The 17167-nt window shown below is 39.0% G+C and overlaps 1 protein-coding gene across 5 annotated transcripts in view; it reads left to right on the forward strand.

Moving 5' to 3' along the window:
• The window catches only part of PPM1B (protein phosphatase, Mg2+/Mn2+ dependent 1B), a 101897-nt gene that overhangs the window by 66377 nt on the left and 18353 nt on the right, over positions 1-17167 (forward strand). For 4 of the 5 annotated variants that reach the window (XM_078852289.1, XM_078852288.1, XM_078852290.1 and 1 more), the window contains exons 3-4: positions 6858-7721; positions 9471-9588. In XM_078852289.1, coding sequence (XP_078708415.1) covers positions 6876-7721; positions 9471-9588 — 964 coding nt within the window. In that variant the 5' untranslated portion in view covers positions 6858-6875. The remainder of the gene's footprint in view (positions 1-6857; positions 7722-9470; positions 9589-17167) is intronic. The other variant, XM_078852291.1, reaches the window with a different exon arrangement.

Genomic DNA, 17167 nt, shown 5'->3' on the forward strand with positions numbered 1-17167 from the left:
TATGTTGCTGAATGAAAGAGTGAAGTGTGTGTAGTGTAATATGGCTTAACTTTTAATTTCCATATGTTCATCTATTTGTGTCAGGTATGTTTAGGGGAAACAACACTACTTGCTTCCAAACAAGGGGTTTTGAGAGTGTTAATTTTTTGGGTTTTTTTAAATTGTGCACACCTGCAGGTGGGGAGGGGGGTATAGAAGTGCAGCTGTTGATAGAATGTTATCCATTTGCAGCTGACCATAAATCCCTCTGTTTGTAGCATAAAATCTGACAGAAAAGGGACATTCCTAACGAAGAAAGTCTTGTGTATGCCTAATCCACTCAATTCGATTTGGGTTTGCCCTCCCAAAATCCAGCAGATTTATGTGCATATATAATCTTTCAGTAATAATGTGAATTACAGCTGCAAAGTATGCTAAATCCCATATTAACAAAAGAAAATCCTACCTGTTGGACCAGATGTGCTCAGTATCCACCTTTACCAAGTTTTGTGTAGCTAGTACTCTTCTCCTTTGTCACAGTAGTGCTTTGGGCTAGTTGCACCAGATCCCTTTGTTACACCAACAGGATTGTGAAGCCAGCACATTAGTATACTACTGGCACTAGTCTTCTTCAGCTCAGTGAATCATAGAATACCAGGGTTGGAAGGGACCTGAGGAGGTCATCTAGTCCAACCCCCTGCTCAAAGCAGGACCAATCCCCAGTTTTTGCCCCAGATCCCAAATGGCCCCCTCAGGGATTGAACTCACAACTCTGGGTTTAGCAAGCCAATGCTCAAACCACTGAACTATCCCTCCCCCCATTAGCACTAGGCCCACTTAATCACATTAGTGCTGTGCAAGACCAGCACCTGGGACTTCCAGTGTTGGGACATCAGCAGCTGGGGTGGTCAGTGTTGTACACTTCCTCCCACGCTTTCAGCTCCAGCATCATGTTGGCTTTATCTGCTGGTTCCTGTTGTTGTGCAAGTGCCTTCTTGGCAAATGGCATATCAGGCTATTGGCCCAATACCATTTTCTCTCTGGTGCTCATTAGTTAGTGCTTTGGGGCCTGGTAACATCAGTGCCGTGCCCATCACCCCTCTGACACCTTGCTGAGTGGGCACAATGTCAGAACTTGACTGACTTAGTTGGTGCTTGCATCTGACTTCAGTGCCTCACTTCATAGGGGCTCGTATTTTCTTGGCATATCCTCATCCTTCTTGAAGGATGAGAGGAGCTGGGTTCTTCTTGGCGGTTGAGAGGATGGAAGACTCAGTCCATGCAGCCGCGTCATTGGTGTCCTTAGGATCCATGTAATTTTCCTAATGAGTCCAGTTTATTATATCAGGATGGTTGATTGGAATTGAACCCTGGTACTTTTGGCACACGCTAGGATTTTAATTAGGATCCTAGGCCATTACTAATACAATTGAAAGTCAGCTCCATCTTGATTGTCCTATCTCTGTCAGCTTGGCCTATGGTGGAGCAGATATATAGCCACAGTGCCTTTAAGCAGATGGCCCAAATCATTCCAGCCTCTCGGAAGCAATCTACACCAGAGGGATTTGCTTTGTAGGTAGGTGAGATGAGAGGATTGCAAATGGGCCCATGCAAATCCTGTTCTTTTTTTAAAAAAGGAAAAAAAAAAAGCTACATCTCTCATTGCAAGGCTTTACAACTGCCTTTGTGTTACTGCAAAATAGGAGGAGCCAACTGGTAGGGTTGGTGGACATGCCTTTTAACAAAAAATAGTTGAGTAGAAGGTGGTTGTGTTTTAACAGCTTGGATTCTGTAGAAAATAGCAGGGAGAGCCTAATGTTTCTTGGTATTTAATATTTTTGCCTGATGTTTTGCTCAGCCAGGTCATAGATAAACATTAATGTTAGTTACTTTTATATATAGTTATGGAACACAGCTTCTGTATTTAAAATCTGATTTGAAATTCTATCAAAAGTCAATGGGTGCGTGAACATCTTTAACTGGTTTGTTTGTTGTACTACACTGGCATATCTTTGTGACTGTAGATGTGAATGTTAATTCTCATTACCTATTATGTAACTTTGCTAAATAGGTTTGTAATTGGCAAGATGAAATGCTTATTATGTTGACCTGTTTTACAAACTGTATAATGCTCTTAACCTAAAGGCTATTAAAAGTCCTAGAGCATCATAAAGAAGTCCCATAGAAAAAGTGATGTGCTCTGCCAGTTGTTTCTCTTCTCTTCAACCCCATTAAAACTATTTAAAAGTTGAAGGGATACCACCTGCATAAACCTTAATTTAAAAAAAAAACCAAAAACCTTTTTTGTTAATAGCTTAGCTGGGGGGTAGTAAAAAGTAGAGAATAAATTGGTCAAGGAGTTTACAGCAATACCTATCAGCTTTTTGGAAAAGTTTAATCTACATCAGTATCTAAATAAAGATGCCAAGGTTGTCAAGGTTCCTTCCCCACTCTGAACTCTAGGGTACAGATGTGGGGACCTGCATGAAAACCTCCTAAGCTTACTTTTACCAGCTTAGGTTAAAACTTCCCCAAGGTATAAATTAATTTTACCCTTTGCCCTTGGAATTTCCACTGCCACCACCAAACTTTAACTGGGTTTACTGGGAAACGTAGTTTGGATAAGTCTTTCCCCCCAAAATCCTCCCAACCCTTGCACCCCACTTCCTGGGGAAGGTTTGGTAAAAATCCTCACCAATTTGCATAGGTGACCACAGACCCAAACCCTTGGATCTTAGAACAATGAAAAAGCATTCAGTTTTCTTACAAGAAGACTTTTAATAGAAGTAAAGGAATCACCTCTGTAAAATCAGGATGGTAGATACCTTACAGGGTAATTAGATTCAAAACATAGAAAATCCCTCTAGGCAAAACCTTAAGTTACAAAAAAGACACACAGACAGGGATAGTCATTCTATTCAGCACAGTTCTTTTCTCAGCCATTTAAAGAAATCATAATCTAACACATACCTAGCTAGATTACTTACTAAAAGTTCTAAGACTCCATTCCTGTTCTGTCCCTGGCAAAAGCAGCAGACAGACAGACAGACACAGACCCTTTGTTTCTCTCCCTCCTCCCAGCTTTTGAAAGTATCTTGTCTCCTCATTGGTCATTTTGGTCAGGTGCCAGTGAGGTTACCTTTAGCTTCTTAACCCTTTACAGGTGAGAAGATTTTTCCTCTGGCCAGGAGGGATTTTAAAGGGGTTTACCCTTCCCTTTACATTTATGACAAAGATAGAATCCAATGGACATACCCTGCTTGGCAAAACATCCTAGGACAGTGGTCCCCAACCTTTCTGTGGGAATAGAACATTCCTATTCCCAACAGACTGTGGCGGGAGCCAAACACCCCACTGCCAAAATGCTGCCAAGAAGTGGCAGCGGAAGGAAGCCTCGCCGCTGAAATGCCTCCGAGAAACGGCAGCACTTCTCGGCGGCATTTCAGCAGGCAGTTCTCAGGTAGCCGTGCTCAGCGGCGGCATTTTGGTGGTGTGGTGTCCTGCGGGCGCACACAGCTGCCCCAGCAGGCGCCATTGCGCCTGTGGGCACCGCGTTGGGGACCCCTCCCCTAGGAAGTATAGAATCTGGATGGGAGGAAGGGGAGTGAGGGCTCTGAATGGCACAGCTACCATAAAACTCCATTTACAGAGGGAAGGTGCAAGATTTTGTGGATTCTTGGGTAGTGGTGGCCCTGACCTCCTTCAACTCATAGTGCAAAGCAAACTATAACTGCCCAAAATGTGTCATGGGGAGGGCAGCCAGTGTGGTATTATTCCCACTCTCATTTGCTGACTTTGTAGAAACGTTCCAGGCAAACATGAGGCTATTCGTTCTTTTCAAGTTTAGTAGGTAGATAGAGGCATAGGCATGGTCAAGGAATCAGTCATTTTTCATGGCAGCATCCTATAGTAAATCCTTCCTTAATTCTTTCAGGTTCCTGCTTTATGCAACCAGCCACCCTGGAAATGAAAGGGAACTGTCCCTGACATAGTCAGAGAGGCTATGGCATCATGGCTTTTGGAGCCCTAGGAGGAGCATAGGATCCTTAGGATTTGGGCATCTGGTAGTTTGCAGGGGCACTTCTGCTCATTCTGTGGAGTGATAAGGCAAGTCTCCTCTCTTCCCAAAATCTCATAGTATTTTAGTTCTAGGTGAACTTTCCAAGCAATTTTAGCCTTTCCACATGGACAGGCTTCTGTGGGAAAGCATAATAAAGCCTTTCATTCTTCATCTGTACCTAGATTATTAGTTCAAAAATCCCACATAAAAACTGGAGATGTATACCTAATTCTTCAGGCAGCCCATACCTCTGGCATTTTAGGCAGTTCTTTAGCTCACAGGGCCTCACTTTTCTGTTACAACTGGTGTGGTTAGTGGAACTTCTGAATACATAAGGTATTTATTACATAAAATTAAGATACTATCTGGGGGGGATTTCTTTTAAATTACCAGGCATGTCTTTTAGAATATGGAGGACAGAACACAGAAGTTAGTCACTTAAAATATATAGTCTGAAATTGTCACAATACTACGTAATGTCATACTTACTATTTAATATCAGTAGCTTCCAGTACTCTGCTTAATGAAAAAAAAATTAGCTGAGAAGTTTTTGATTTGCAATATATATGAGGATTATGTAATTAAAAGGAGACACCTAGGTGTACCTTAAAGGTTTAATAACATAATACTGGCAGGGTCATGTTCCTGCCTTGCAGCACAAGATAATCTAATCCTAGAACGAGAGAGGAGAACATGAGTGCAAAAAAAATAAAAGGGGGGGTGCGTGGCACTTTTAACCTTTAAATTAGAGCTTGAACATGGATATTGCTTCCTGTAGATTTCCACTCCATTCACATTTCTTCCTTCAGTAGATATTCTGCCATTTGTGCACTTGGGCCCTCAGGGTTGATTACAGAAAACTCTGCCTTGATCTGTCTGTTTTTCAATTCTGACAGTATCTGCCTCAGGACTGTATAGACCATTTAAGAAAAGGGTGGAGCTGAATTATGTCATTTAGTCATACCAGTTTCTATCAACTCTAGCTTGACCCTTAGTTGAACTTGAAACTTTTGTGCTGAAGGGAATGGTAATGCAAACAAGAACTGAAATGACTTGGAAAAGAAACATATAAACCAAGACAATACAACATAAAACTAGAACAATAATTAATATTGTTTCTCAGTAGAGCACTAAAAATCATTGTGATAATCAGAGTGAAGATACGATTTCTATCTAAAATAAGGCCAGTAAAAGGACATTGTTTAAAAGGAAGGTGTATGAACTACAAGTTCGTTATTTGGAGTAAATTATATGTCATCTTAAAAGGTTGCTGTCCTTGTATGCATTTAGTTATTTTATTTTAAATAGGTCTTCTCGAATTAGAGTGGAAGAACTGTTTTTGTTTTGTAGTTCTTGATTTTTCCTAATACTGTGAATGGTGTGATTTATTTGCAGGATGATAATTTTAATTTAGGCAAATATATATTTTTGAATTTTAAATTGCATCCAAAATTAGTTTAAGAAATGTGTTTTGGAAAAGTTAAAAATTGGAACTGCTTACACACACAGGAGGCCAGATTGTTCCCAGACTTCTGTTTAAGCAGGGACTTCTCTGAGGATTCTCTTCTGGAAATTACCCCCATCATCTTGTTGGTGGGTGAGGGAGAAGGATTTGTCCTCAAACTCCTCTTGGAAAAGTTGCCCCCAAACTCAGTGTTCCAGTAGTAGGCCGGCCACGCCTTACCAGTGTTACTTCTATTCCCCTGCACTATGCAGAAGTCCCCTATACTGGACAGCTTCTGGGGAGCTATGGAGAAAAATTAGTGAGAGACTATACTAGCTTTTCCTGGTAACTTTTATGGAATTAGAGGGACGTGGACTGGGGAGGAAGGGATGGTGCTACAGAGACAGAAAAGCTGCTCCTTCCATTTGAAGGACTCCTTCATTTATATATGTAAGTGAGCATGAAATGTTCCTAAGACAAAGGTAAGCCCCCTCCCCTCCTTGAGGACAGTGGCAGGTAAGCTACCAAAATGTCTAATTTGACAGGATCATAATTGGTTACATAATCATGTTACAATATGTTAGGATTGGTTAGTTAAATTTCAGGAGAATGATTGGTTAAGGTATAGCTAAGCAGAACTCAAGTTTTACTATATAATCTGTAGTCAATGAGGAAGTGACTGGGTGTGGGTGGGGGTGGGCATGGGCATGTGGGTGTGTGAGATGGGAACAGGGAATGGGGGTAAGAAAATTGGAATCATGTTTTGCTAAAGGGGGAAATGGGAACAGGGAATGGGGGTAAGGAAGTTGGAATCATGTTTGGCTAAGGGCAGGAATGGGAACAGGGACACAGGTGTAAGGCTTTGTGGTGTCAGAGCTGGGAAGGAGGATACTAAGGAAGGAAACTGGAATCATGCTTGCTGGAAGTTCACCCCAATAAACATCAAATTGTTTGCACCTTTGGACTTCGGGTATTGTTGCTCTCTGTTCATGCGAGAGGGACCAGGGAAGTAAGTGGGTGAAGGAATAAGCCCCCTAACAAAGGACTCCTTCATTTATATATGTAAGTGAGCATGAAATGTTCCTAAGACAAAGGTAAGCCCCCTCCCCTCCTTGAGGACAGTGGCAGGTAAGCTACCAAAATGTCTAATTTGACAGGATCACATTTAAAAAAAATTGAAACAGACCTTTTTCCCCCATAGCTGACCTGAATAAAAATGCATACTTTGTTGTACACACTTCGTTATACAGTAATTCACTGACTGTACTGTAAGAAAAGCCACAAGGAATTATGTATGTATTGTTTGACAGATTGCTGTACAAGACTTTTGTGGGATAATAGATTTATAAATAACATTTTTTTTTTGTTTTCCAGATTCAATATTAAATAAACATGGGTGCATTCTTGGATAAACCAAAAACTGATAAACATAATGCTCATGGTGCAGGGAATGGCTTGCGTTATGGCCTCAGCAGTATGCAGGGATGGAGAGTGGAAATGGAAGATGCTCACACGGCTGTTGTAGGTATTCCCCATGGCCTAGAAGACTGGTCCTTTTTTGCTGTCTATGATGGTCATGCAGGCTCTCGTGTGGCAAATTACTGTTCAACACATTTATTAGAACACATCACCAACAATGATGATTTTAGGGCATCAGAAAAACCAGGATCAGCTCTTGAGCCTTCAGTGGAAAATGTCAAGAGTGGAATCAGAACTGGCTTTTTGAAAATTGATGAATATATGCGCAATTTTTCTGACCTCAGAAATGGAATGGACAGGAGTGGCTCAACAGCAGTGGGAGTTATGATTTCACGTGAGCATATATATTTTATCAACTGTGGTGATTCGCGTGCTGTTCTCTTTAGAAATGGACAAGTGTGTTTTTCAACACAGGATCACAAACCTTGCAACCCAAGGGAGAAGGAGCGAATCCAGAATGCAGGAGGTAGTGTAATGATTCAGCGTGTTAATGGTTCATTGGCAGTTTCTCGAGCTCTGGGCGACTATGACTACAAATGTGTTGATGGCAAAGGCCCTACAGAACAGCTTGTTTCTCCAGAGCCTGAGGTTTATGAAATTTTAAGAGCAGAAGAGGATGAATTTATCATCTTAGCTTGTGATGGAATCTGGGATGTAATGAGTAATGAAGAGCTCTGTGAATTTGTTAAGTCTAGGCTTGAAGTATCAGATGACCTGGAAAAAGTGTGCAATTGGGTGGTCGATACTTGTTTACATAAGGTATGTAACCATTTTTCCTAAAAGTTGTTATACAATTGTTGATCTTTAATTATTTAGATGAATACAATACCAGTTAAAAAGAAGAATTTCAGTTCCCTCTGGTTGTAATTCAGGTAATGCAAATAGCTTGCACTTCCTTCTTGTTACCCAGAGAATTCTTCATGGTTGAATTGTAGCGTGCAGCACACACTGTAAGCTTCGCTTGAATGTGGTGGTGTTTTTCCAACCAACAACATCTGCAAGTCTTGTGCATGTGGAATGACTACTACAATATATTTAATGCTTAATTGAGCCCTGATCTTGCACTGAGCTCCGTATAGGCAGATTCAATATAGGGCACTGATGTCCAAATTCCATGTGAATAAGTTCATACCGCTTGCAAGATTGGAGTTGAATTTGAAGTTTTAGCCTCAATATTCTGCAACTCTGGAAGAGGAGGGAATTTTTTGACTCCCAACAGCTATCTTTTATTGACTGCGAAAGGTGAGAATCCTTTTAGGCCTGGTGCAGAAGGAAACTTCAAAAACAAAGCCCTTTCTGCTATGGTATTCTCTCTACTCCACAGTCCTGTTGTACTCCTGCAGGAGAGTGGGTGTGATGATGGGTGCTAGGAACTGCCCCATGGTGTAGGTCTGAACAAAAAAGGCGATGTAAGGACTAGTAACCCTGGGTTTACCATATTAGTTTGGCTACTGGTGGTTGTCACAATGTTCTCTACAGATTTGCAGTGCAAGAATGGATAATCTCTTGAAACCCTCTTTCAAATCTTTATGCTATATAGCAGCAGCTAGGATACCTATTCTTCTTCCAGTCCTTACTAAACTCCTTTACAAGCTTCTGGGACTATACAGCATCAAGAGTTGCAATTAAGTTTATACAAACATGGGAGGAAGAGGAAGGGAAGGCCAAACTTTTGATTAATCAGCTCTGTGAGGGTATTAGTATACACTCTGGGAATGGGTGTACAGTAGTAAATTAAATTAGTGCTGGGATTACAGTTTTGCAAATTACTACTGAGCAAAAAGTGAAGTACAAGAGAGAGATTCTGAAAGAAAATAGTGTTGATATGTTTGCACGGTATGTGTTGAACTGTAAGATCAGCTGGAAATGTGTAAACATTTCCAAGTGGAGATTAAATTAATATTAAAAATTTGTAGTTCTGCATAATTTGCAAGAAAATTGGGAGTTCCAGATTAACTATATATTAGTGGCTGACCTGGGGAGGTGGATCGAGAAACGTTATGTTAGATCTTGGCCATATCAGTGATCGTATTCATTTTTGGAACTTCATAGCATCAAAGTGAAATGCAATTTAGGCAGTGGCACAAATAGAATTCAGATGAACAAATATATTTGAAATGAGCTGTAGTGTCTCACCTGAGTATTTTCATAGAATGAAATATTAGCTTTTTTAGTTTGTTGTTGGTTTGGGTAACAGTTAAACAATTTCTTCATTTTAACTTGTGGCCTTTTTGTCGTTACCTTTTAAACAAGTGAAGAAATGCTTAATAGTGATATATTTATTATTATTTGTAAGATAATATATAAAATTTCAAGACTATAAAATCTTTTTCTACATGAAATATATTGCAGCTAATTAACATGTTACAAATGTGCAATAAAGTAATTGTGTTAACAATGGTTCATTATATCTTAGAACAAGCGAGAGTGATTAATAACAAGGAAGGCAAGAGGTTTAAAACTAAGGATCCCTCTCACGTACTTTTTTTTTTTCCCTCCACTATATAGGGAAGTCGTGATAACATGAGTATTGTACTAGTTTGTTTTTCAAATGCCCCTAAGGTCTCAGATGAGGCAGTGAAAAAGGATGCTGAGCTGGATAAGCACTTGGAATCACGGGTGGAAGGTAGGAAAACCACTTTGTGTATTAAAAATGCTGCTGTCTTCATAATCGTAAAAACCTAATGGTTCTCAAGTTTTAAATGATGCTGTGCCAAATTCAGAGCTGATGTAAATAGATAAAACTCTATGGATTTTCATAAATTAGGAAAAGGTTAAAAATTGTTTGGGGTTAGCTAACCCTGATAGAACCAGTATCTCTTCCTTAATTTATACGTAAGTTAACACCTTGTACCTCTGCTTAGTTGGTTGAAGTCAGTCACAGGCTTCACCCTAGGGTAGACCTCGACCTGTTAAATTGTGGTAAAATGTTAACCTGTGCCTGTGGTAAGGAAAAGGTTGGGGTTAGCACTTGATTTAAGCATAACTTCTTTGCCTAATCTAGGGAAATCTTACTGAAGTTGGTAGAGATGAACTTGCTTATATCATATTCTGAATGTAGCCCATTATATTTAAACAATGCATGCTAATCAAGCCTATAGGGAAAAATAGCATTTAGGAAATAATGGCTATTGTCTCCCACCCTCCTTTTTTATATTTTATGTTACACACAAACTTTTTCCTTCAGTGATTATTCAGCATTATTTTATCATGATGCATCTTGCTATCTTTTTCTTCTGATGGCAGAAACACCCTTCTTTTGTAAGCTATGCTGCCACTGAGGTAACTTGAGTAATCTCTTGTTTTTAGAGAACATGTGCCTCATATCAGCCATATGTATTGTAGGATATATTGGTAGTTTGGTATTTTAAATTATTATTGCAGCAAATACTCAGACTGGCTCTCAAATTGGTTTTCTGTTTGTCTCCTAAATTTTGGCATAAATTAGGTATTACTTGTTCAACAGATAAATATAGATTCTAAACACTTTATCATTACATGATATTGTAATCTCTTGCTAACAACTTATTCTATATTTATGGTTGCGAAAGCACTTTTGATTTACTCTTTTAGATTCTATTTCTAATGTTTCATTTCAACCCATAGGTGTGGGGTTGGTTTTTTTTTTTTTTTTTTTTTTTAAGGTTTGAAGGAAAGTTGTTTTTGAGTTAATGTGAAATAAGCTCTTCATGCACTTAAAATTGTTCAGGCCCTTTTAACATTTAAATAATTCAACCAATTTTTTATTTTAAAACTTTGAAGTTAGCATATAAATAGTCCTCAGTGAAAAATGCATGCTTTGCTAAGACTTTAATTTTAAAAAAGGGAAGAAAAAGAGGTTTTATGACTGAAAACAACTATATGCGCGAGTGCATTCTATTTTCCTGAAGGGTTTAAGTGTGCGCCAAGTGCAAATACTCTGTTATATGTGTATGTATAAGCGTGTGTGTATGGATATCTGCATGCAGAACCCTATCAATCAGTGACTATGTTAATTTCTACAATTCAGAAACTTCAGTAAAGTTCCCCTCTCTCTTTCTCTGTAGATGCAGATTTGCATAACTGTAGGGAGGATTAGTGAGAAGCATGGGTTGTGTGTTTTCAGTACATTGATGATGGAGCTTTATAGCTCCATCTTCACTGACTTGGCTAAAGATGTCAGTTGCATTACTCAGCGTTTTGGGGGACAGTGTAGGTAGAGATCAGGGCTACCTGTCTGAGGCCCAATCCGGATAAGACTCAGGTGAGAGAGGTTGGTTGGGGAAGGCAACTGGGAGAGATGGTGGTGGGTTATGTTGGTCTTTCTGTAAGTATGTGCCTTCTGTTTGTTGACCAGTTTCACAATCTGGGGTCTGATTAGAGTCATGGCTGCTACTCGCTGATCAGGTAGCCGCCACAGCCAAGTCAGACTTTGGATGGTTGGTAGGCTGTTGGAGTTTCTTTTAGATGCAGACTTTGCAACTCGCAGCCAGCCTTTGTCACTTCAAGATTAGACTGTGAGACTGCTTCTTATATCTATTTGGAAACTGCAGCTAGTGCAGAATTCAGTGGCTTACTTGTTTAAACAGTGTTTCCTGCCAAAGGCTTATCAATGCTGTGCTCTACAAGTAGCAAGTCATACAAGCAAGTACAAGTAGCAAGTCATAAAATCTGCACTGGCTACTTGTTAGTTTCAGGTTTGATTTTAAGATGTTGGTTCTGACCTGTAAAACCTAAATGGTCTGGAACCTACCTGCTTTTAAGAGATCACCTCTCTCAGCCCATTGTATATTGCTATAGTTCAGGTTACTGGAGATGCCTGAGCTGAAACCCTTTCAGTATGAGAGAGGGCATGATTGGCAAGATGTTTGCCATTCTAGCCTTGGACTTGTGAAATGTGTGTCCTCTCTAGACGGATAAGAACCCAAGTAATGTTACCTTTCAGGGTGTGCTTTTCTGTTTGGAGATGGGTGTTGGGTAAGGATGGGTAATGGTGATGTAGGAGTCTGGTGGATATTGCTTTAATTCTTGTTTTTATTCTTCTATTGCTGCTTTATTTAGCTTGATCTGGGGAAAGTGATGGTGGGTCTATTCAATGTATTTTAAAAATATTGTCAAGTGGGCTAGGATCATTGGATGTACATGCTTTTATTGTGTTGTAGAATAGTAAAAATCAAAATAGTAAATAGGGTTAGAGATAACTAGTAATTTTTTTACTGAAAACAAATTTTTTTTACTGTCGATATTAAGGAGAGAGATTTTTCTCAGACCCTTGAAAATATCTAAAAGAAAAGCATACTACTAACTGTTGACAATTTATTGTGTACTCACTACAGTAATGTACCGGACACAGCATTTTCTCGTGGCTAGACCATATGCCTGGCCTTACCACTGTTAACCTTGTGCAAATCACCTAACTTCTTCATCCTTAAGTTTCCTTATATGTAAAGCAGAGGTACTATTACTTTATAGGGATGTTTTGAGATTTGTTTTAAAATGCATTGAGATCCTTGCATGAAACTTGCTGAAGAAGTGCTCAATAAACATTATTATTAAGCATTTACTTGCTTAGAATTATGCAAAGTTAGTTTTGTGAAAATATCACAACAGGGGTAAGCCCCCTGGCAGGCCAGGTTGGTTTGTTTACTTGCCGCGTCCACAGGTTTGGCCAATTACGGCTCCCACTGGCGGCGGTTCGCTGTCCCAGACCAATGGGGGCTGTGGGAAGCAGCGCGGGCCGAGGCATGTGCTGGAGCGGCAAACTGCGGCTAGTGGGAGCCACGATTGGCCGAACCTGTAGATGTGGCAAGTAAACAAACCGGCCCCAGCTTACCCTGGTGGGCCGTGGGTCAAAGATTGCCGATCCCTGTACTATTATAAGCTACTGCTTTTTGTTTATAATAGTCCACCAGATTTAATTTTGGACAGAAATATATATAATTCAGATTTTGAAAGATAATAGACCTATATTACATAAACATAAAATAAAGTCTGAAACCCATGACCTTTATTTCAAATATAGGGGAGTATTCCTTTTGATCTAATACTATTTTGAAATATAAATGACTTGTAAGCCAGAGTATTCAACAGAAATAAGTTATCCAGACATTTGTCCGTCCTATTATTTCAGTTGTTTTTGGTTTTCCCACAGGAGTTCCCCCTGTCATTCAATGTTCTGTACGTTGGATAAAGTATAAGACCTTTAAGTGACATACACTTGACAAGGAATGAGAGTTAGTAGTCAAGGAATTTATATCCAGAATAGAAGCAAGTCAAGAAAACAGAAGACAAAGCGGAAGAACCCACAATATTTCGCCTCCCTATTTTTCTCCCAGCATATTTCGTCTATCCTCAATAAGTTCATTATCTCTCTATCCTTTTGACATATGTCTATTGATTCCTTAATAAAGTGGCTGAATTCTGGTTTGAGAGATTGGCTGCCTATAATTTTACTATTAAATTTTTTCATCAAATATTTATAGGACAGAAGTAGACATTTTGTTGGAGCTTGAAGTAGACATTTTAGATGGTTTGTTTGCTATCTGAGTGTGGGAAAACTGTCTTTGTTGAAAAAATTGTTTGACTCCATTGCAGCTGTTGTGCCCAGAAAACGTATATAGCTTGTCTTTAAAACTTTACGTTGTGACATGTATTTAGTCTTCAGTGAGGAATATGTTTGGTGTCAAGTTTGGAAAAATTGGTTGAATATAAAAAAAAAAAAAAAAAAAAGGCGGCTTTGTAAATGAGAAGGAGCCTCTTTGTAAGAAAATATCAGAAGAAGGCTAATTGCTCTCACCAGTTTTGCATGCATTTTTGGATACGATGCACTCTGGAGAATAGAGTGGAAGAATTTGTAATTTGTGAAAGTCATTTAGTTGATTTTGCAATCTAATACACTTTATAGTCCCAGCCTGTTAAATGGAAGAGTTGTGTTGCCAGTGGGAGAGTGCCTGCTGACCCACTCTTTTTGTTTGACTTCCTGCTTCCTAGTGGATTTTTTATTAGTATTTTTTCTGTAGGTATATTCTTGATGTACTCGTGGCCTGTTATGATGGTCAATAAGACTGTGTCTTCCCGTGATCCCAGTCACTGTAGAGATTGTTTTCAGGCCCAAATTCAGCAAGGTACTTAAACATGTGCCTAACTTTCAGCACATGACTCGTCCCATTGATGCCAGTGAAACTACTCATGTGCTTAAGTTAGTCATGTGCTTAAGTGCTTTGCTGATCAGGCCTCAGAGCAGTGTATGGATACATAAAGATTTGCCTATCCAAACAGAGTGAAATATAACGGACCTTATTTGAAAAGAAATTACTTAGTTGTCAACTGAAGGACATGAGTTCACTCAATAATCTAAGGTCTTTGATCTTTGAGAGGTGGTGGTGGTCCAGTGGATTGCAGTACGAGTATTATTTTGTTCTTTGGAATGAAGAATTGGAAAGTGGTATCTTCATTGTTCAACCAGTATTTTTAATTAACAGTTCTTTTGATATGAGACATGATCGAGTAGTGAATAAAATAAATATGGGGGATTTTAAGGAAAAGCTTAAAGCTATTCTAAACTGAAATCTGCAATTTTTGCTTCCGGCCACTGTCCAGGGAATGAGAAATATCAGCCAGTTTACACTGCTCCTCTCCTCCCATTGCTCCTGTAACCCAGAAGACTTGGTTGTTGGGCAAAAACCCACTGAGATATGGCAGCTGGTGGGGCACAGTCCTGCTGTGTGTCAGGCTCACTCGACTCCTCCTTAAGACACGGAGAGGAGGGGGGTCAGAACCCTTGTAAGACCCAACCCTTGCTAACCAATAGGCAGGTATGCTCACCCTGTTCAAATTCTTCTACGCCTTTTAAACAGCCCCTTGGAAATCAAATTCCCAGCCCGGCTGGCAGAAGTTTTTTGTAGAGGAAGTCTTCCCCAGTTGCACACAGAGGCAAGCCAGAGGGTTGCTATCAATTTCGCTCAATGTGTCCAGCCACAGTATCTGTATCAATTCAAAAAGCTTCCAAAAGTTACAGCTGTGAAAAAACTGATTATTTTCAATTCACTGCTTGGCACAGGATTCTCAATCTCAACAATGATAATTGACAAGACTTTGGTCAGCTTTTACTCTACTTCAGTGTGACAAAATTGAGTAACATCAGAGATACTGTGAGCTGTTTGTCTGCAGGCTTAAGAATACACAGCATCAGTTTATAGTAAGTTAATATTTTCAAGGTTCATTGCAACCATAAGGACTAAACACCTTTTGTGTGTGTGATGGTTTTAAAAAAAAAAATTTTAGGCTTGCAGAATTTGCTGGCACTCACCAGGGAAAGCTCCCCTCTCTTCCCAGGAGAGTGGATTTTTTTTAATGCTCTCCTCATACACCAGTAATCAGAGTGTACCAAGAAAGTAAAATTCTATTTCCGTGATGCAGACAATGAGGGGAAAATCATGCAGGACCTGGACTAATGTTTGAGAATGGAGCATAATAAGTAATTGCAACTACAGTTAAGTTACGTGTGGTATTTCACAAAAAGACTAGGGTAGGATTTACTTGCCATGAGGAATCAGATTTTTCAAACGTTAGGTGTTAAAAATGTGCATGTAATTTCAGACTAATTTGAAATTGCAGTTGTACGTGTGGTGGTAGTGGTCTTTTATGTTCCATATGTATATTAAAAATTGCCTCAGAGTGACTAATTCTGCCCAGCTACATAGAGGCACTCTCCCATATACTTTGCAGAAAAGCAAAGACGGTATCATAGCCCAAGTGTATGTGAATATATAGTCTTTATCCAAAGGATGAGGTCAGGAGCAGACAATAAAAAAAGACCTAGCAGAGAAGAAATTCAGATTTCCAAGATCCAACACTTCATCTTTCTACCATTGCTTACATATCAGAAGAACTTGGTCCCACTCAGCTACTGGTCCACTGTTTTTGTATGGGAGCAAAAGTGACCTCTGCTTCCCACTGAGAAGAATTAAGGAGGGAGGAAGTAAGAAGAGAGAGTGAGTGTTTGAGGAGGGACAGAGTATGGTGGAATGTGCAAGAAAAGAGAATAATCTATTCTGGGGGTGAGAGGGAATGGGACGGGGAAAGAAAATATAAAGATTTAAAGGATAGGAAATACTGGCTTTGTCATTTTGTTTGTTTGGGTTTTTCTTATTTTAAGATTTTTTTCAAAGAAAAGGAACTTAAGGAAAAGGAGAGAATGAAATAGGAACATGTAATGGAGAGGAGGAGGGAAATTAACTTTTAGGATGGGTGAATTTTATTTCCTTTTAACTTGTTCTCTACCAGATGGACACACAATACATTTCTTCTAATCACATTGGTCATTTATTGAAATTACATTTAATAAAACTAAAGTGTTTACAGGGGAAATACAATGGTAGTTGCGCTTTCAAATTTTAAAATGTTATCTGTACCCTCAAAGAAACAACTTTGTAGAAACTGCCATTGAGTACTGGATGGCAAATATATGTTGCCAGTTAAAATATTGTGTGAAAGTGCACTCAACAGCAAAAGTAAAAGCAGTATGGTTTTGTATTTATTTAATTTCAAGATAGCGTTATAAAGAAAAGATATGGGATAATTCTGTTCAAATAAGTATAATAGAACTTAGAACTGTTAGAATGTAAAATAAGACACTAGATTGCAAAAAAACAAAAACAAACCAACAAGATTGTTTCCTAAAAGGAAGACTGGCTTTGCCCCCCTGTTAAGTTACCACATAAATCTTATCATGACACTTTTATTAATATCTACTTATTCTGCCTCCGTAAAGTCTCTTAAATTGCAGAAGTTGTGTAAAGTTAATTGTGTCTAATAAGAATGATGTAGCATTTGTTTTACTTATGAAATACCCATGTCAAAAACATTCTAAATGTTGTTTTTTTAAAAGAGTTCTTCCATGGTGTATTAAACTGTGATAGCTAAGAGGCTACAAAAATTTAAATTACTTTCTTTTTTATATGTGAGATACTGGCACCTTTCAATAAAAGTGCTTTAAATAAATATTGTTCTGATGTGAGTTAGAAAAATACCAGACCTTTTGACTGAGAAATATACTTCCTGAAGCAAAGCACTTAAGTCAACTATTTCCATTCCCAATAAACATACTGCTCATAGAAATGACATTTTTTTCCACTCACGACAGAAAAGTTCTGTAGATTTTAATGGGATATTCTAGCTCAATTTGATAACCAAGACATTACTTTTATGTTGGTGGTTATGTAGTG

Source organism: Lepidochelys kempii, chromosome 3 (assembly GCF_965140285.1).
Source record: "Lepidochelys kempii isolate rLepKem1 chromosome 3, rLepKem1.hap1, whole genome shotgun sequence".
NCBI classification, from domain to species: Eukaryota; Metazoa; Chordata; order Testudines; family Cheloniidae; genus Lepidochelys; species Lepidochelys kempii.